Here is a 22,129-nt window from a genome sequence, read left to right on the forward strand (position 1 = left end):
GGTATGCATTATTTAGTGTAACCTGTCCTGCAGCCCTGAAAAGTGGTAAATTCAAATCCCATTTACCAGGTGAGGACAGTGAGGCTAGAGTAACTGTAGTTGTTTATTCAAAGTTAAACAGTTATAAAGTGGCAGAGGATGGTGACTTGGAGCTCAGATTTGCCTGGTTCTAAGCCCCAGATTCTTTCCCATTTACTATACCGCCTCTTAAGATACTCTGTTTAGTTCAAGTGATGCTGCTATTTCTTTTCTTCTTGCTCTATGGGCATTGGCTAATTTAGCACATTTGTCTGAACTTCGGTTGTTAATAGAGTTGCCAGATTTAGCTGGGGAAAAAAGAAAACAACAACAGGCTGCTCATTTACATTTTAACTTTCTATAAACAATGTATAATTTTTTACATGTGCTGCAAATATCATATGGTACACACTTATACTAAACATTTATTATTTATCTGAAGCTCAAATTTAACCTGTCATCCTGTATTTTATCTGGCACTCTTAAATGTTAAGAAAATTTGACATTTGTTTTGAAGAGATCTCTAGAATTGATATATTGATATTCCTCTTCAAAGGGAAAAAAATCTGATTGTTTGGGCTCTCACTAGACTATATTCCTTAGGAGCACAAATGTCAGGTAGTGCCTGAAACGTGGGTCATCATTAAACATCTTCCAGTTCCCCTGTTTTGATTACTTTTGTCTGTCTTCAGTCCTGGGTGCTTCAGAGCTCACCACTATGCTGACTATACAACTAACTGCTGCTACAGTGGAAATTTACCATGTTCCAGGCACTGTTCTAGGTATTGTGTGTGTGTGTGTGAGAGAGAGAGAGAGAGTCGCTCAGCCGTGTCCGACTCTTGTGACCCCCATGGACTGTAGCCCTCTAGGCTCCTCTGTCCATGGGATTCTCCAGGCAAGTCTACTGGAGTGGGTTGCCATTTCCTGCTCTGGGGATCTTCCCCACCCAGCGATGAACCCGGATTTCCTGCATTGCAGGCGGATGCGTTACTGTTTTGAATCCATCAATCCTGTCAGCGACTTTATGATAAAAATCATGTTTTCACCCTCATCTCACTGATGAAAAAACAAAACAAACTGAGGCACAAAAGAGGGTAAGTAATGTGTCTGTGGCAGGGTGGGTTTGAACCCAAGTCAATCTGGGCCTGGAATCAGAATTCATAACTATTTTTTAATATTGCCTCTTGCAGGTAATACTTCTGAAACCACAAAAAGAGCTTCTAGGAAGAATGTCTTTAAGTTTTTCCAAGCCAAATGCCATCCACTTTAGTGTTATTAATCGTATAAAACATGTTAGTGACTGTTGCTGAAGTAGATACCTCACTACACTGTATGCTATCCTTCCTTTCTTTTCTTCTGTCCTTACTGAAACAGACGGCTTAGTCCTTAAATACTGCATTAGTACATGAAATGGTGAGTGGTTTTTCTCATTGCTACAAAGGGATTGAGAAGCAGTATTTTCCAGCTTTTAAGTGATTTTTTCTAGAAACGTTGATAATTTGCCCAGTATTGGCTTGCTCATAAGGCTAAGTTAGTAGACTCCTCACATATCCTAAGAGTAATGCCCCCAAAGGAATATGCATGTCTCTCATAGATACTTTTCTTTATTTCAAATGGTCAAGCTTTGTTTGGACAGGACTTACTAGTCCGGAAGTGTCCTCATTTGGTTCAAATAAATACTCATGGATGAAATTTTTAACATGGAAGGGAAGTAACACAGGGAAGCACAGATTTAGAAAATATTTTGGAGGGTTATCTCACAATTGCAGGTGTCAGGTATCAAGGTATGCAGGTCTTTTAAAGGGCATTTAGAAAAGCAATACAGAAAGAGGTCACATTTGGTCATTAATACAACTGCAATGTGAACCAAATCCAGCTGTCCTGATAGTAATGCAAACGGATTCTTGTGGTGTGGGGTAGAATTTCCAGTGACAGCATCTTACATAGGTTAAAAAAAATGCTGTATCTCAAACAAGCTAATGGAAGTGAAGCTGATACGTTTTAAAAACTATCAGATGATACTGACTCACCTGCAAAAAGGTTGGGTTATTTTGGATATCTGAGTTCAAAAGCATTTAGAGGAATCGGCAGGTTTGTAAGTTTTCAAAGACTCAGCTTCAGTTTTGACTCTGCTTCTCCTCTCTCCTGAAAACTTAACTACTCAACTCCCTTCACCGTGCCTTCTTGGCCTCTATTTCCCCATGTTTGTTCCCACGGGGGTCCATTACCGGATTCAGCAGGATGATGGCGGTGGCCTCATGTCTTGTTTTTCTCCTATTTTACTTGGTTAGTTTATCCTTTACCTGGTTAGTTTATCTGCAGTGCAGATAGTTTTGAAAACCCAGCTCAGAAAACCTTCACTTCCTTCCTTCTAAGTTTTTGGAGAGAACAAGGATGGTTGAGGAGTTCTCAGTGGTGTGATCTCACTTCTGTTATTCCGTGTCTCACCGTGTCCCCACTGCGTGAGGTGCAGTGAGGCCGTGCCCACTGCCTGCTGCTTCCTGAAACTGACAATCCTTTCATGGCTTCCTGTCTTTTCTGTCTCCTCTTGCCTCTGTTGGGAACATCCCCCTTTTCTCTCTAACCAAGTGACATCTAATCTAAGAATCTCTCTTCTATTCTTCTAATAGGAACTTACCATTTCTTTATTCCCACAGCATTTTGTTTATATTTTCACTGTAAAATGTTTTCATTCAACTTAGCTTTATTGCTTTGTCATCATTAGATGCTTGGATTGTGTTTGAATGAATAAACCAGAACAGAAAGTTAATTAAAACTCTTTCACAGTTTATCAGGGGGAAAAATAAGTTTATTTTATATTAGAAATATTGTAATTAAAATTAATCATCATGTGAGTTATGGTCACATCAGTTAAAGTTGTTTGTAACCCCTTAAGCGTAGGATTGGATATTACAGGTGAACATGAGAAGGTTTGACAAGTGATGTAAGGAATTTGTTGATCATTTGTTAATATAGAATAACTTAATGACTAAAATAAAGGCGCTTTCTTTTTTAATGAACTCTACTTATATTTTTAAATTTGAAAATATTTGTTAAAATGGAAATAACTTGAAACATGTTGGACTTTTTTCAGTGTTTATTATCTGGATATATTTTTGACTCGGAATCTTTTTATGTTTTCTAACAGTTGGTACCTATTTGAGTGGAATTAATGTACTCATTAAAAAGTCATTATTGTAGCAATTAAAACCGTAACAGTGTAACAATGGTTTGAGGGGCATGCCTTCTTCCGGATGTGTGTGTTTTAAGTCATCTTAGGACTGACAGAGCCTTTATAAATATAAAATAGAAACTTAGAGACATTGTTCAAAGATTATTAGGTTAGTATCAGGACTGTGAACATAATAGAGCTAATAGTATGTGGTGTCTTTGACCTTTGGTTTCATTTTCAGTTGAAGTAGTAAATTTGCATTTTTCATTCCACATGCATTTTTTTCCAGTCCTTTTTGCCATACAGTTCATTCATCTGTCGAGTACTTACTGACTGACCTTTTGCTGTTGTGGACTGTACCAGGTGCTAGAGTCAGGAGAGTGGACTTGTTTGAAGTTCAGCTGGCAGTGTTTATCTAGGCTCGCTTCTAAAACTTGCATGACCTGGGGCAAAAGTACATGGGGGCCCTCAAACACTATGTCTAAACATTTAACCGTTGCAAATCAAACTAATACATTGCTAAATAAAGTAGATCTTTTCCTGTTGCCTTAGGATGTAATAGCTCAGAGACCTGAAAGGCCAGGCGAGGGTTTAGACGCCTGCGCTCTGCCCCCCACTGGCTGTGCTGCTGCTGTGGGGAGCCTCAGCCTCTGGGACTCCGGCCCTGCCTGAACCCGGGAGGGTGCTTCTTGCAGACACCCCAGCCCTTTCCCCACACCCCTGGAAACTGCACCTCCTGGCTACTGCCAGGCTCGGGGCCACCTGCAAGTTCACCTGTCCTGGCAGGGACGGCCTAGTAGGAGGCCCTGGGAGGCTCAAGAAGCTGGCTGTGGGGTGATCAGACACGGATTTCCGAGCCCTGGGGACTCAGAAGGGCAGGGCTGTGTGGTACAGACGGTGGGTGGGCACAGCCTCTGCCTGGTGGCTTTGTCCTGTGGAAAGGGTGGGCCCAGAGGAGGAGCAGGGAGACCCCTGGGGTCCAGTGCGCAGGGTGGGCGCTCCTGCCCAGGCCCCTGGGTGGCCCTGTACGTGCCCTCAACCAGAAGGGTGAAGCGCTCCTCAGACGCTCAGATCCCGCAAGCCTGCAGACTTTGAGCTAGATCAGAAGTCCACAATTTAAAAAATAAACTGTGTTTTGTTAGTGAACAGTTATTAGGTGTGTATTTGTTTATGCAGATTAAGAATAAGCAATAGAGTTTTCAACTGTGTTATTTTTATATTTTAGAAATTAAAAATTTCTCTGATAAAATATTGATAATGACTTTGGAATTATGATGGCTGAATAAAACTTCTAATTGTGTACTCTTTGTTTTTAACATTTCCTCACTTATTTAAAATAGTGATTAGCTGTTTTATGGGTGATGGTGCTGTTAGAATGAAAAAGGATAAATTGAAAGGTATTCTTAATGCTGTTCTAGCCCTGTTTCAATTTCTAAGTATATTCAAAGAAAAGAAAAAGCCTGTGAATTGACCATTTAAGTAAATCAGTTTGTATCTGAATGTCCCAAGATTATTAAATCTCGACATAGGAATGTAATTTTATATCACAAAAATTCATCCCATACAACTTTTTATAAAATGCTATCTTTGTGATTGGTCTCATGTTAATATACAGTTGGAGTTTTACAGTAATTTAGAAAGAGTCAATTCAGTGTAAAAGGGAATACTTGATTACTCTATTGTATAAGAGCAATAAAAGCTAATTTACTGTTATATTACTCAGTATTGAAAACTGCAAGAGACTGTCTTTCTGTTCATTCTGCATTAATTGTGCTGTATTGTGATATTCATATCTATTATATACGAGTTTTATGGAGCCCTTTTAAGTTGACACCTCTGAGCTTGTCTTTTGGCTCACGTGAATATCTTTGACATATTGTCTGCATGATTGTTGAAGGACGAATGAAGTGTTGAAGGCAAAATGGATTAATCAGTCACTGTAATTCCTCTATGAACACTCCCCTGATAAACTATTCTTTGAAATGGCCTGAGTTCATCACAAAGATGAAAATAAGTAGTTGTATTTTAAAAAAGCCTTTAACTTATTAAATTTCATAAAGACTATTTCTTCTAAATTTGCCTCTTATGCAGGTATTTTATTATTAAATTAATTTCAGAGGCATTTCACTGTAGTTCTTTTCTTTAATTGAGTTTATAAGCCAAATAATTGGGATTAATTTTGATTTTTGTTAAAATTTAGGTAGAAAATGGTAGATGTGTGTCTTTGTTCAGTCGCTCAGTCATGTCTGACTCCTTGCAACTCCATGGACTGCAGCACACCAGGCTTCCCTGTCCTTCATCATCTCCCCGAGTTCGCTCAAATTCATGTCCATTGAGTTGGTGATAAAATCCAGCCATCTCATCCTCTGTCGTCCCCTTCTCCTCCTGCCTTCAGTCTTTCCCACCATCAATGTCTTTTCCAGTGAGTTGGCTCTTTGCATCAGGTGGCCAAAGTATTGGAGCTGCAGCTTCAGCATCAGTCCTTCCAATGAATATTCGGGGTTGTTTCCTTTAGAATTGTCTGGTTTGATCTCCTTGCAGTCCAAGGGACTCTCAAGGGTCTTCTGGAGTCTTAACCACTGGACCACTAGGGAAGTTCCTTTGGACTCCACTGTTAATTCTACCACATTTGCAGTGAGTTCCTCTGCTAAAGTCTTGAACCCCTGAAATTATTCCTGAAGATTGAAGTCAATACGTTCCAAAATCCTGTTGCATTGATATTTTGACCTCTTCCCATGAATTGCAGATGTTAATAATGGCATCTAAAATGGTGAATTTTTTCCAGAAGTTTTTCTATTGATTTGGCTCTGACCCATCAGAGAAATCACCATCTATGATAGCTATATAGTCTTATGAAAGGTATTTCTTAAAGCATAAGACTTGAAAGTCAAAATTAGTACTTGATCCATGAGCTGCCGAATGGATGTTGTATGAGTGGGCATGAAACCAATGTGAATGTTGTTGTGTATCTTCATCAGACACCCTGTGTGACCAGGTGACCATTGCTAATAAGCAGTACTGTTTTGAAAGGAATCTTTTTTTCTGAGTAGAAGATCTCAGTAATGGGCTTAAAATATTCAGTACATCCTATTGTAAACATATGTGCTGTTATCTAAGCTTTGCTCTTCCATTTATAGAGCACAGGCAGAATAGATTTGCATAATTCTTAAGGGCCCTCGAATTTTTGGAATGGTAAATGAGCATTGGCTTTAACTTCAAGTCACCAGCTCCATTATCCCCGAACAAGCCAGTCAGCCTGTCCTGCGAGGCTCTGCAGCCAGACAGCGATTTCTCTTTGCTAGCTATAAGAAAGTGTGAGATGACATCTCCCTCCAATAGAATGCTCTTTCATCTACATTGCAAATCTCTTGTTTAATGTAGCCACCTTCATTCATGATCTTAGCTAGATTTTTCTGGATAACTTGCTGCAGCTTCTGCATTAGCACTTGCTGTTTCCCTTGCTGTTGCACTTGCATGTTATGGAGATGGCTGCTTTCTTTGAACCTCATGAATCAGCCTCTACTAGCTTCAAACTTTTCTTCTTTATCTTCCTCAACTCTCTCAGCCTTCGTAGAATTGGAGAGAGTTAGGCCTTGGTCTAGGTTTGGCTTTGACTTAAGAGAATGTGTTACTGGTTTGATCTTCTGTCCAGACCACCAAAACTTTCTCCGTATCAGTAATAAGGCTGTTTAGCTTTTTATCGTTCATGTGTTCATTGGAGTAGCAGTTTTCATTTCCTTTAAGAACTTTTCCTTTGCATTCATCGCTTGACTATTTCAGGGCAATTTGTCTAGCTTTTGGCCATCTTGGCTTTTAACACACCTTCCTTACTAAGGTTAATCATTTCTAGCTTCTGATTAAAAGTGAGAGACATGGAACTCTTCTTTCACTTGAACACTTAAGAGGTCATTGTAGGGCTATTAATTGGTCTACTTTCAATTTTATTTTGTCTCAGGGAATAGGAAGGCTGGAGGAGAGGGGGAGATGAAGAATGGCCTTTAGAACAGTCAGAACATTGAGTTCACTGTCTTATATGGGTGTGGTTCGTGGCACCCCAAAACAATTGCAGGTGAAACATCAAGATCACTGCTTACAGTTCATGGTAACAAATATGATCACAATTAAAAATTTTAAAATAGAATTACCGAAGTGTGACAGACACATAAAGTGAGCAAATGCTGTTGGAAAAATTGCACAGATCTATTTGTTTGACAGAGGGTTGCCACAAACCTTCAGTTTGTAAAGAATGCAACATCTGTGAAGCAAAATAAAGCAAAGCGTGATAAAACAAGTTATGCCTGCACTGGGTTAGGCTCCATTCATGACATGGTTGTATCTTGGTCATCTCTTTGGAGACAAGGGAAGTCGCTCAGTCACGTGCGACTGTCTGCGATCCCCTGGACTGTAGCCTGCCAGGCTCCTCTGTCCATGGAATTTTCCTGGCAAGAGTACTGGAGTGGGTTGCCATTTCCTTCTCCAGGGGAATCTTCCTGACCCGGGGATCGAACCCAGGTCTCCTGCACTGCAGGCAGACGCTTTACCTTCTGAGCCACCAGGGAGGCCCCTCTTTGGCGACGTTATGTTCAAATACAGTTATATTCTGAAGTTACTGGCTGTTAGGACTTCAGTGTATGCATTTCAAGAGGACAAATCTAGCCCATTAAAGGGACATAAAATGAATTCTGTGCTGATGTATTGGACAACCAATATGTTTAAGATGTGGAGCAGTTTATTTAATGTTATAAATAAATTGTATACTTTTCAAAATTGGATGTTAGGAGTATCTTTTATTTCTCCTTTGACCCAGTTTGATTGTAGAGATGTGAAAAGGGTAGTTAAAGGCTGATGATGGTTATAAAAATAGCAGCAGCAGCAGCCGTGTCATCAAGTGTTGTAGTGTGTCCTGGGCTTGGGTCTGAGCACTGGATCGTTTCTGTGTCCCGGGGTGCTGCGTGGTCAGCAGGAAATTAGGGCATCTCCATTTAAGGATAGGTTGAATTTTCTTTGCTTGTCCTTGGGAATCTGGGTGTAGATCCTGGCCTCAGTGCTCTGGGGCAGGGTCCGGGTTCATTGCTTTGTGAAGCAAGATGGAATTCTGTGTAAACCACTAATTCCTGAGGTATTTTTGAGTTTTCTGTAGGTATATGGAAAAGTTGAATTATTCAGGTGGTGTTCTTAGGTGACAGACTAGCTTAAAAATGTCCTAAATCAAGAAAGTTCTCTAAAGAATATTTTAAACTGTATCCTGTCTGGCTCATAGCTCCTATACCCATCACTTTGCGGGTGCTCGATAAAGAATCGTAGAGTGAATGGATCTCAGTGAAAGCGAAAGGGAGAAGTGCCGTCGTAGAGGCAGCGCCCATCGGAGCCCCCTGTCTGCACTGTCAGAAGGCTGTGCCGCCTGCTGAGCCCTTGCAGGTTCTGTTATCTGTCTTGTCAGCAGATATAGTTGCATTGAGTGTTCACTCAATTGCAGACAGGCAAAAGAGATGACTAGCGGGACCCTTAGTGTCTTAGACCTCCCGCATGTTTGGGACTTGGAAACAACAGCACCGCAGTTTTGCCTGTCTGCATGGAAGCTCCGCGCCCTGCAGGATGTCACAGCTGAGAGGTGATCCTCACAGAGGACATTTTGTCTCCCACCAGAAGGTGGGGTTGACGGTTGTGCGCGTTCTGCCTCAGCCTTTTGTCCGTTGCTTTATTACTCGGCTGGGTGGGGCTGCATTTGGAACTATAGATCTTGTTAAAAATGTTTCTTAATAGTCAAATTGTAAATGTCTTTAGATATAGTTTCCAGGATATTTGAGAAGTAGTAGGAAAAGGCAAAGAACTGAGTTGTCGCTATTCTTTTTTGAAAAAAACTTTATATGGATGTATGTACATTTGTTGTTTGATTATTGTCAATTTGTTCTTCAAAAAAGTGGAATAATGAGCAGCCTTTTGGGAACTGATGCCTATTTTTGGTAGAATTCTTCTTGTTAGTATTCATAATAGTGCTGTAACTACCTTATTGCTCTGTTTCTAGGCTTTTGATACAGTTTGTACTTGTGATTTTCTTTTTCTTAGTTGTGGGTACTTAATGAAGAAGAAATTTTAGATGTGGTATGAGAGAATAAACGGACTTCCCTGGTGGCTCAGCAGTCAAGAATCTGCCTGCAGCGCAGGAGACCAGAGTTGAGCCCTGGGTTGGGACGCTCCCCTGGAGGAGGGCAGGGCAGCCCCCCCAGGACTCTCGCCCGGGCAGCCCCACGGACAGAGGGGCCTGGCGGGCTGCAGTCCTCGGGGCCGCACAGAGTTGGACACGACTGAGCGACTAAGCAGCAGCCCGAGAGAGAGTAAAATTTTGATTCCGTATTAAAAGAATATTATGTCCAACTTGCTAATGCTGTTTGGGTTTTTTAAATTTTAAAAAATTCCTTAAATTAGAGATAAGTTACAATAGTTGAATTAGATACTGTAATTGTTAAGTATGAATAAATGTTTTTCGGCTCTCTTGTTTTTCTCATTGATATCTGAATTTGTACAGCTTTCAGTCTTTTTATCATTTCAATATTAGTGACTTTTTGAGTCTCATGTCCATTCAGTGGAATTTCATTAACTGAAAATGTTTGCTAAATTTTTAGTTGTCTTTGTATGAATGAAACCCCTAAGGTTGTACAAAATGCAATTGAGTGTGACTGAGTTTAAATCAGACCTTTGTGATATATTTGTGTCTTAATTTAGGTTGGTTGAAGACCTTTGATGACTACTTTAGAGAGAAGACTCAGTATATTTTTAATAATATGGTTGTCAAGTTGAAAGAAGACCCACGGAGAAAATTTATATGGTCTGAGATCTCTTACCTTTGGAAGTGGTGGGAAACTATAGATATTCAGAAGAAGGATGCTGTTAAAAGGTTTGTTGTTTAAAACTATTGTTTTTTGAAATTAGGTAATATTAAATACATTGATTTTACAATGAAACGTGTTGACTTTTCAGAAGGTGAAAATTCTTAGCTTTATAAATGAAACTTAAAATATTTCTCCATATCCTTTTATTACCTTGATTCTGGTTCATTTTTGAAAAAGTGACCTGAAACTTCTTCACTGAAATTCTTATGTTCCAACTTTGTCCTCGCAATGGAACTACTACGTCAAAGGGGCTTGATGTTGTAAAGATGTTTTTGAAGCATATAAATCAAAGTGGTGCCTGTAAAGGTGGTCTCAGCGTGTTCTTCATTTAGAAGTGGACCAACTTCTCTGCATATTGGGCAACAATGTAATGTTTTCTAAACCACATCAATTTAAGTATTGGGAAATTTGCATTTTTGATTAGTGATAGTGTTACATGTTTTCTCATATATGCAGGCAGAACTTTTTGTGAACTGCTTCATCATGTACTTTCCTTACTGATTTCTAAGAGTATTTATGCACACGTATGAACCCTTATTTTTTCTGAAGCTTTAAATTTCTTCTTAATTCTTAGTGTTTGACAAATAGACTTCAAAAGTTTTTACGTAGTCTTAATGTATTAATCTCTTTTCTTGATACTGGCTTTTCTGTCACACCCAAGTCTTACCCGACCTAGGAGGGGATCTTCCCCCCGCCTTTGGTGTTTTTACTGCTCCCTTTTATAAACCCTCCGGTTTTTTCTTTAATGTGGTGTGATGAGGGCTTTTGCTCTGCGTCTCCCTCCTCCCGCCACCCGCCCGGCTTCCGGGAGCTTAAGGTTTGTCTTCGCATAAACTACTTTTTTACTTACTTGGTGTCACACATGCACCATTTACTGCATCACTTCCTGTGGTAAGTGCCTTACAAATGATAACTGATCATCTCTGCGGCGAGCCTGTGCAGTGAGTCCAGTGAGTGTCCTGACTGTGCAGATGGGGCCACCCAGCTGGACAGGCCACACCGCTTACCGTCCAGACCAGCCTCCGCCCCACATGCTGTTCCCTTACACATTCATTCTTTCCACTGACTTGAAGTGCCATCTTTATTGTATTTAAATAAACATTGATTTCTGGGCTTTCTGACCTCTTTCATAGACCTTTCCATCTAACTATAATTATTGCAAGTTTATGAGGTGTTTCATTAACAGACAGTTTAAATCTTCCCTTATTTTTCTTTATTGAAAAGTTCTTTTATTGAGTGACTGCTTAATTTTCCCAGAGAGCTTTAGGATTAATTCTTCCTACTCTATCCCCCAAAAAAGATGGGAAAGTTTTTGAGAGGTCTTGACCTAAATGTTTAAAGGTATTTTCGGGAGAATTGGCTTTCCATTATTATCTATATTTTTTTTTCCCTGATAGCATCCTTAAGATGCTCACAAGAGTGGTCAGTGGAAGTCATAACTAAGGGCTCCAGGCTCTGAGAGGCCTGCACTCACCAGGAATAGCCGTGGCACCAGAGATCTACCCCCGTCTCCATGCGTGCTGTGTGCGGCCACAGGCGGTGCTCGTCAGGACACTCTTCCAGGCAGTCACGAAGAGCTGGGACTCCAAGACATTACATAAAAAGTGTTGACTTTTAAGTTGAAATGTTAGCAGTTAACTTAGATTAACATGAACATATACACATCCTTAGTTAAAATCAAGCTTTCCCCTGGTTTGCAACTTTTCAAAAATTAAGAACTGCCCTGTAATGCTCTGTGGAATTGGTGTTTGTCAGATATGTAATTTTTTTTTTAACTAAGTTTAAAGACAAATTTTTCTGTCTGTCTAGGTTTTATGTTGCTCCTTGACTATAAATAATGCTTTATAGTTTCTTAAATTATTATTTTATAGCATTTTACTTAGATTGTGCAGATTTTAAGATTTTATTCCATCTGTAGGGTTTTTTTTCCTTATTATTTGGTGGGACCTGATTTTTTTCTTTATCTTGATTAGATTGGCTGAAGCTCTTACTAGTTTCATTGGTTTTTGTACTGCCACTTGTTTCCTAAAAAGTTTTTTGCATTTTACTGATATTTACTCTTGACTTTTCTGTTTTTATTAATTCCTTCTGCCTGTTTTTTAACTAATGCTAAATGGGCCAGTTGATTTACTTGAACAAGAAGTATTTCTCCCTCTATGTTTGCCTTTTAGCACTGCTCTTAACCAGCATTCACATTTTTATGTGTTATTTTGTTAATATGATATTTTTTCCTAAATCATCTGTAACTGTATTATTGTTTTCTTTTGCCATATATTTGGGTATGTATAACTTACTATTAACTTTTTCATCTATCAATTCAGATACTTTGCAGCTTATCTGTTTTGCTCTTACTAATTGGTTTTTATTTCATTTTCTTATAATTCAGTTATCTAGTTATCTCTGGTCTCTCTTTGGCATATGCTTTTTAATTTTTTTTGTTATATTTACTGCATATTATGTGATTTTTTTTCAAGGTTTTTTCTGCCCGCTTCACATTCAGTTATCGGTCATGTAGAGCCTGTTCTCTTCTGGCTGCGAATGCATGGTTTTAACTATGCTTTTTAATGAGTTCTGGATTCTTTTTGTTGTTGTTTATGGGTCCAAACATTTTCTCTCTCTTTTTTAACTCATCCTATGAGGAATAACATGTATCCACACCTGGAATGTATTTCAAAATGGAGAGTGTAACTTGAATCACATTCCTTCCTTTTCTAACCGGATACTGCTTCCATCTCATTCACCTGGTTTCCTTTTAGGAAACGGTTTCCAAACGCAGAAGTCACACATCTTTCATTTTCCTGCCCCAGGTCAGACAGCTCAGCTATTATCTGACTCAGCTAGTCAGTGTTTTATTTCCCAGGGTTTTAAGCCCTTAGAGAGTGACGTGAGGGTGGACAGGTGAAAGGAAGGGAAACAGGATGGAGGGAAGGTTGGGGTCACCCCTTGTAGCACTGGTGCGTTCACGAGAGGCTTCCTGCCCTGGGTCCCAGCCCCTGTCGTGCCTGTGGCGTGCCTTCTCATGGTTTCCAGTCCTTTGTTTAGCCTGGACTTGTAGCTTGCCCTCAATCCTGTGTGCCCACGACAGCCCCCCAATACATTTCCTGTTCAGAGTCAGTCAGTGTTGCTTGTGGGCAAGAATGCTAGCTGATATGTAGTTGTTATTCAGTCACTCAACTGTGCCCTACTCTTTGTGACCCATAAACTGCAGCACACCAGGCTTCCCTGTCCTTTACCATCTCTCTCAGTTTTCTCAGACTCATGTCCATTGAGTCAGTGATGCTGTCTGACCATCTCACCCTCTGTCATTCTCTTCTCCTCTTGCTCTCAAACTTTCCCAGCATCAGAGTCTTTTCCAAGAAGAGTTGGCTTTTTGAATCAGGTGACCAAAGTATTGGAGCTTCAGCTTCAGAGCCAGTCCTTTCAGTGAATATTCAGGGTTGATTTCCCTTAGGATTGACTGGTTTCATCTCCTTGCAGTCCAAGGGACTCTCAAGAGTCTTCTCCAGCACCACAGTTTGAAAGCATCAATTCTTTGGTGCTCAGCTTTCTTTATGGTCCAGCTTTCACATCCATACATGACTGCTGGAAAAACCATAGCTTTGACTAGATGGACCTTTGTTGGCGAAGTGATGTTTCTGCTTTTTAATACACTGTTGAGATTTGTCATAGCTATTCTTCCAAGAAGCAAGTGTCTTTTGATTTCGTGGCTACAATTACCGTTTGCAGTGATTTTGGAGCCCAAGAAAATGAAATCTGACACTGTTTCCACATTTTCTCCCATCTGTTTGCCAAGAAGTGATAGGACTGGATGCCATTATCTTTGTTTTTTGAACATTGAGTTTTAAACCAGCTTTTTCACTCTTTTCTTTCACCTTCATCAAGAAGCTCTTTAGTTCTTCTTCACTTTCTGCCATAAGGGTGGTGTCATCTGCATATGTGAGGTTATTGGTATTTCTCCTGGCAGTCTTGATTCCAGCTTGTGCTTCATCCAGCCCAGCATTTCACTTGATGTACTCTGCATATAAGTTAAATAAGCAGGGTGACAATACATAGCATTGGCATACTCCTTTCCCAGGTTTGAACTAGTCCGTTGTTCCATGTCCAGTTCTAACTGTTGCTTCATGAGCTGCATACAGGTTTCTCAGGAGGCACGTCAGCTGGTCTGGTATTCCCATCTTGTTAAGAATTTCCCACAGTTTGGGGACTTCTCTGGTGGTCCAGTGGCTAAGACTCAGCACTCTCAGTGTGGGGGGCCTGGGTTCAATCCCTGGTCAGGGAACTAGATCCCATATGCTGCAACTAAGAGTTCCCACAACTGAGACCTGCATAGCCAAATAAATAAATAAAATTTAAAAATAAAACGAATTTCCCACAGTTTGTAGTGATCTACACAGTCAAAGGCTTTATCGTAGACAATGAAGCAGAAGTAGATGTTTTAGCTAATATATTTCTCCTTAAATCCTTTGTTGGAGAGCAGGGTTCCAGAAAGAAGGAAAGAAAAGACACATAGGTTTGCTCCCATTATTTTAAATTCTGAGCTTATACTAAGTGGCATTACTGATAGAAATTTTTTTGGCTGCTAGTGTAATGGTTATGCAATGGCTATTTTTCCCTTTTTGAAGATGAATGTATGGATTAAATGTCTGTAGCTAAATTTGCAAGCTAGCTATTGCAGAGAAGAACCTGTTAATCTAGCAGAGTTCTCTGTAAGCTTTTATTGTCCCTGAAGAATACCAATTGATTATGGGAATTTAACAGAAACATAGCTCAAGTGATCTTCATAATCTATGCTAGCAATGACTTGTTTGATTCTTCCCCCTGTGGTAGCAGTATTCAGCTCTATAAGCTTTTAAAAATGAAAAATCTAGTTAACTAAAGGGAGATTCATGCAGACAACATCTACCTTCTTTATTTTGTGTGACTCAAAGTAATTTAATCAAGTATAGTCACGGTTCCTACTTGTAACACGTATCCAGTGGATTTAAAAGAAACTGCCTTGTTATAATCAGCTCATTTTCTGTCTACTCTTGTTTTATTTTGAAAATAACTGGTATGTTAACATTCTTTTTACTTTTTAAACTTCCTATTTGAATATTTTTTGGCTAAATTCAGTTTCAATACTGTGTGATATTTATACTACATAGAAATGTGGACCCTTATTCAAACAGCTGAAACGTTAGCCTTAGCATTTCCTTTGACTAGCACCCAGCATGTTACATATTCATTTTTCCTCTGGGCTCTGAGATATTGAAAGAGTTTTTACATAGCATTTGCTTCTGCTATTGAGACCAGTGTTCACGTGAGAAGCCCATTGAACTGTTGGAACCTAGAACAGTTTATGTGTTTGCCAGTATCTTGACCAACTTCTCTGTGTGGACTTCTGATATGAAATAAGTCTCTAAATGTATGTGTTAGATATTGTCTTGACATTTCTGGCTTGCATTGCTTTGCCAAGCCTGCAGTCTTTCATCTTTCTACCATTCCCTTACATCTTTTTGCCTAGGTTTATAGTTAAGTAAACCTTCTACCCTGTCCTAATAACTCTTTCTGCTTATTGAAATCAGAGAAATGTTTGAGGTTGCTTTCTTAAATAATACAATTGCAAACATATTGCAAACCTACATACATTCTATATCTTGAGTTCACTAGAAAAAATAACCTTTAAAGTTCTTACACTAGCTAATTTATTATACGTTTTATACAGGTCAGATTTTATGGTATTTAACCAAAGTCTCCTACAAAATTTGCAGAGCGATGAGAAGTTACAGTGTATCTTGTGATGTTCAGAGTAAATTGCAGGTTTGGATTGAGTTTAGAGCCTAAAGGTACATAGCGTTTCATCAAAGGAGTCAAAGCAGTGCCTGGTGTCTCAGATGACTTTGGTTCAAATAGCTGAAGCCGGGGTGTCCGTTTATTTCAGAGTCTGTACTCCATCCCGATGCCCTGCAGTCCCAGCTCGTCTGGACTTGAGGGGGCTTCGCTCCCCCCTCGTTCCGTTCATCGGCTGGCTTCCGCTGACATCAGACAGGGGCAGAAGCCTGGAGCGCTGATCAGCTGTTCTGTCTGTGGGGACTTTTCAGTCCTCCTAGGGGATTTCTTTGCAGCGCTGACACTGACCACTCCATTCGCCTTAAATTCTCTCCTCCTCCTGTCTTCTGTGGCCCAGAGCTCTTCTGGCCCCAGGTGTGTGTGGCTGAATGGTCCTCCCCTCGGCGACTCCCTCCTCTGCCCCTCCCTACACATGCCAGCCCTCACCTGTGGGCGTCGCGGGCGATGCCACGCCGCTGTTTTAATGTCCGTGTGTGCAGGCTGCTTCTAGATCTACAGTTCCAGCCTCACTTTCTCTCTTCTTCCCCAGTCAAGGCTAAGAGTGACAGCTAACATTACTGAGTGCTTCCTCTACTCAGTGTAGAAGGCATAGTCTCAGCAGGGCTATGTATGTTCGGCTGTCCTCGATCATTCCTGCCTGCTGAGATCCTGCATTATCCTCATTCTCCTGCTGAGGAAACCAGGGCACAGGGGGTCAGGAGTGTGCCCGGGTTCCAGTGTGTGAGCCTGCCCATGTCTCTTCCTGGCTTCAGATGCCTCAGTGACATCCAGCGTCCAAAGGCCCCGCGTGGCCCCTCCGCTGGGCACGCTCTTGCTCTGGCCCAGTTCCCGCTTGCCTGTCTGCCCTTCCCTCTGTTACTCCTCACCTCACACCCTGCTCTAAGCCCTGCTGAACCACAGGGATGTCCTCAGTCACAGCTATCTTCTCCTTCCTGGGATTTGCTCACAGTTTAGCTGAGAATTTCTTTTTTCCTTTTGTGCAGTGGATAATCTCAGTGCTGTTTATTCTTTAAGACTCGACTGAAATGTTACCTCACCTCCGAAGCCTTCCCTTATTTTCTCCATCATCTATTCAGCAAGTATTTACGGTGCTAGACTCCAGGGATACAAGAAGTGAATTAGACTTACCTGATCCCAGCCCTCTGGGCAGGGGAGGGAAGACAATGTAATGAGCACAGTATCACAATCAAGTCTCTCCTTCTATGGAACCAAGGGGGTCTTGGAAAGCTTCCCGAAGCAAGTGGTATTCATGTTGAAACTGGAAAGGCTATTAGAAGAGCCAATAGCAGAGGGTGGGGAAAGGATTCCAGGTTATGAGAGGAGAATTGTGATTATGGGCCAGGGATTAGCAAGAACATGGCATGTTCAGACACCTGAAAGAAGTTGATTAGACTGCAACAGAGCAGGGGCGGGTGTGCGTGCAGGGGCTGAGCCGTGTGTAGTCATCAGGGAGACGGAAGTTAAAACTGCTACAGTGTCCTATCCAGAACCCCTGCAAGGGGCTGCAGGCAAAAGGACTGACAGCACCGAGGCTTGGAAAGAAGGCGCAGTGACTGTAGCTCTCCTGCACTGCTAGTGGGGATGTGAGACGAGAAATGCACTTTCTGAAAGGCTGCCCGGGGTTTCCGAAGTTAAATGTTCATCAGCTTTCCAAGACCTTCTTGTCTCCATAGAAGGAACTGCTTTGTTGCGATTCAGTTTTCATTCCATTGTCTTCGCCCCCCCTGCCCTGAGGGCTGGGACCAGGTAAATCTAATTCCTGGGGGCTCCTTCCTAGGAATTTATTCAAGAAAAATAAAAACATGTTAACAAAAAGACTTACATAGACTTTTTATAGCAGAATCTTTTATGAAGACTTCAAACTGGAAACAGTTCAAATATCCATCAACAGAATAATGAATTAAAACTTTGTGCCATATTTAAACAATGTATTACCACTCAACAATGAAAAATAATGTTACTGAGATATACAGAAATACGGATGAATCTAACAAACATGTTAGCAAAAGAATCCTGACAGCAAAGCATATTGTATGACTCCGTTTTATGAAGTCTGAGAGTAGCTAAACTAATCTATTGGGATATAAATCACAAAGTAAGAATGTCTTTTTTTGGTTTTTATTGTTGGGGGGAATTGATTGGAAAAGGGCAGAAGGGAAATCTCTGAATAGCTTATGTCTTATTTTCAGTAGTAACGGGTCCAGTTTTGGGCAGTAACAGGGGTATAAACGGTTGTCAAAATACATCAAACTGAACACATGTATATTATGTGTTGCTATATCTCAATTATAAATACTTTAGCAAAAATGATCAGCCATAACATAATGATATATGTCTATTTATTGACATGGAAAGATGTTTATGGTATATAGTATTAAGTAAAATAAAGTGGTTAAAAACTATGTCTACCATAACCCTTTATGTATTTATAGAAGGACATTAAGAGTGAATTTTTCAATGTTATTCTTCAACCTCATGTATTTTCTGATTTATTTGCATGAGCATTTTATTGTTTTTATTTTTTAAAAAATGAGAAAATGAAATACTATGTATTATACAATGAAATATTTAAAGTATATCTTATTAAAAATTTTCAGAAACTATTAGTTAAACCATCTAATGTGATAAATATTCCTAAATGAAGCCTCATGACTATTTTGTGCTATAGTTTTGGTTTTAGTACTTAAAAGAAATCAGGGTAGTATGGCATTTATAGTTTAGAAAAAAGTTTAATTCATATTTTAACATAGGTCTGAACATATAAAGGGTACACAGTGAAAGGCAGGGTGCTGGCTACTCCTCTTTCTTTGTCATCTAACTCTTCACAGGAGGCAGCTATTGTGATCACACGTATATAATTTATAGAGAAATAGGAAAAAGATATGTTCATGTACATATGTGCAAAGACACATTCATATGTATTATGCAAATGATAGCATGCCACGGACATTGTGGTTTTTTTTGAGTGCATCTTTTTTATGGTAGTATAGTGTACATAACCTAAAATCTATCATTTGGTGATTCTCTGTGTGACATTCGCTGGCATTACATATATCCACGTTGTTTTGCCACATGACCACCACCCGTCTCCAGCACTTTTTCATCACCCTGGATTGAAATGCTGCGCCTGTTAAAGGGTAACCCCCCCCCGTCTGGCCGGCAGTCGCCACTCTGCCTGCTGTCTCCGTCAGTGGGACTCTGCAGGTGAAGTCATGCGATATTTGTTTCCTGTGTCTACCTTGTTTCACTTAACGTGTTTGAGGTCCATCCATGCTGAAGCCTGTGTCAGTCTCCTTCTTTTCCAGGGCTGAATGGTGTTCCACTGCATGAATATGCTGTGTTTTGTTTATTCATTCCTCCGTCAGTGGACTTTTGGGCTGTTTCTACCTGTGGGCTATTGCAAAGACGCTGCTGTGAACATGAGCACATAAACACCAGTTTGAGTCCGTCCTTCCAGTCCCTTTGTGTGGGTACCCAGAAGCGGAATTGCGGGGTCCCGGAACAGCTCTGTGCTGAATTTGTCACAGAACTCCCGTGCCGTTTGCTGTACTAGCTGGTCACTTCACATTGCCACTAGTAGTGCTTGAGGGTCCCAACTTCTCTGCGTTTCTTATCAATACCTGTTTCCTGGTTTTCTTTTCTTTCTTTCTTTTTTTTTTTATAATAACTATCCTAATGAGTTTTCTACCATGCTTTTTAAACTTAATATGTCTCGGAGAATCTTTCAGGAAAGTTTCTTTTTTAAAGACTGTATAAAAGTCTTTGTTATGAGTGGGCCTTAATTTAACTTCTCCTGATTAATGGCCCCGTATTTTCTTTTCTGGTCTCTTGTGAATGCATGGTGTATATTTTTATCTTTAGTGTATACAGTCGACCCTTGATAATCCTCAGAGGGTTGGCTGCAGAACCTGCCCTGGATACCAAAATCCTTATATAAAATTGAGTAATACTTGCATTTAACCTACATACATTTCTCCTGTATACTTGAAACCATCTCCAGATTACTTATAATATTTAATACAATGTAAATGTTATGTTAATAGTTGTCAATATAATGTCAATGCTATGTAAATAGTTACTAGTGCACGACAAATTCAATTTTTGCTTTTGGTACTTTCTGGAAACCTTTTCTTTTTAAAATTTTCCTTCAAAAGTTGGTTCAGTTTGTGGACACAGAACCTGCGGATATGTAGGGCTGACTGTACAGTGCTTTTGTTTATTTTTATCTATTTTCTGACTTCATTTTAATGAGCATAGATAAAAGTATATATGCATTTTAAAATTTGATAGTTATTGCTAGTCTTAAATAACAATACCTATTTATAAACATCCTTGACATCACAGTGGTTGTACAACTTTTTTATCTCATTGAAGTTTTAATTTGCATTTCCTCATGAGTGACATTAAACTTCTTTTCATTTTTAGGAGCTAGTTATTTCTGAAATATCTGCTTCATATCTTTTGTTTGCATTTCTTTGGGGTTGTTGTTACTCTCTTCTAATAGGAACACCGAGATTTAAATGGTTAACAAAACAGATATGATTCCTGCCTTCGTGAGCCTGTAGTCTACTGGGGGACAAAGACCGTGAACATGAAAATGTGTTTTTAAATTTCATGAAAAGTGCCTGAAAAAAACTTTTGGATTTTATGCAAGATAACAGTTTAGGTGGGGTTTGGGTGGGGTGTGTTGGCCAGAGACGGCTCCTAGTGGATGCTGTGAGCCAGTGAGGCAGATATCGGGAGAGGATCGTTTAGACAGAGAGCGTGCATAGACTGCAAACTCGGACAGGGTGTGGTTGGAGTGAGGTGAGGAGGAAAGGAGGGGAGACGGCTCACTGGCCGTTTGTCCGTCATGCACTGTCTAAAGGTGGGCATCTGCAACACTCAGAACAATGCAGTAAGTTTCTCGAATTATTATCTGAGCGGTTTTAAGACAAAACTTATCTTTACTCTCCTATTAGATACTCCTCATGAAAGGCATATGAATCAGATAATCTGATGAGCAAATGTTTTTAAATTATTAATTGATTCATTGTGAGTCTCCATCTTTTTAAATTTTCCATTTAACTAGTTTTTTATTTAAGAATGAATCCCTGTGTATCATGTGTTATTTCATATTTCCCCAGATGTATGATTACAAATTCAACTCATTTTGTCATGTGAAATTAATTTGTGATTCTTTGATGCTGGCAAAATGATGCATTGTTTGCTACTAAGTTATCTGTAACAATTCAGGGAAAAAAGCTCTTTGCGTCTGTCCTTCTATGTGTGACCCAAGTCCCAGCGTGTGATGTGTCTACATGGGGGAGGGGGACACGCAGAGAAGAGGGCTTGCCGCTTCCTGTGCTTGGCGAGTAAACTCACTCTTCACAGCAGAGTGAGTGTGACAGAGATGCTCAGCTCACTTTTGATCAGTGCCTTCTAAAGCTTTTTATATCAAGCTTTCAAGCAGAGAAATTGTAGAAACGGAAAAGTGCATAGTGGCATACAGATCAGCCATTTCAAAAAGTAAAATAATATTCCATGGTGTGTATGTACCACAGCTTCCTTATCCATTCGTCTGCTGATGGGCATCTAGGTTGCTTCCATGTCCTGGCTATTATAAACAGTGCTGCGATGAACATTGGGGTGCACGTGTCTCTCTCAGGTCTGGTTTCCTCAGTGTGTATGCCCAGAAGTGGGATTGCTGGGTCATATGGCAGCTATGGTACATATACACCATGGAATATTACTCAGCCATTAGAAAGAATTCATTTGAATCAGTTCTAATGAGATGGATGAAACTGGAGCCCATTACACAGAGTGAAGTAAGCCAGAAAGATAAAGACCAATACAGTATACTAACGCATGTATATGGAATTTAAAAAGATGGTAACGATAACCCTATATGCAAAACAGAAAAAGAGACACAGATGTACAGAACAGACTTTTGGACTCTATGGGAGAAGGCGAGGGTGGGGTGTTTCGAGAGAACAGCATCGAAACATGTATACTATCTATGGTGAAACAGATCACCAGCCCAGGCTAGATGCATGAGACAAGTGCTCGGGCCTGATGCACTGGGAAGACCCAGAGGGATCGGGTAGAGAGGGAGGTGGGAGGGGGGATCGGGATGGGGAATACATATAAATCCATGGCTGATTCATGTCAATGTATGACAAAACCCACTACAATATTGTAAAGTAATTAGCCTCCAACTAATAAAAATAAATGAAAAAAA

General features: G+C 40.1%; 1 protein-coding gene across 1 annotated transcript in view; it reads left to right on the plus strand.

Annotated features, from left to right (window-relative positions):
- Positions 1-22,129, plus strand: part of MAN2A1 (mannosidase alpha class 2A member 1) — a 199,980-nt gene that overhangs the window by 47,837 nt on the left and 130,014 nt on the right. The window contains exon 4 of the mRNA XM_043913763.1: positions 9,914-10,085. Coding sequence (XP_043769698.1) covers positions 9,914-10,085 — 172 coding nt within the window. The remainder of the gene's footprint in view (positions 1-9,913; positions 10,086-22,129) is intronic.

The sequence above is a fragment of the Cervus elaphus genome, chromosome 9 (assembly GCF_910594005.1).
Source record: "Cervus elaphus chromosome 9, mCerEla1.1, whole genome shotgun sequence".
NCBI classification, from domain to species: domain Eukaryota; kingdom Metazoa; phylum Chordata; class Mammalia; order Artiodactyla; family Cervidae; genus Cervus; species Cervus elaphus.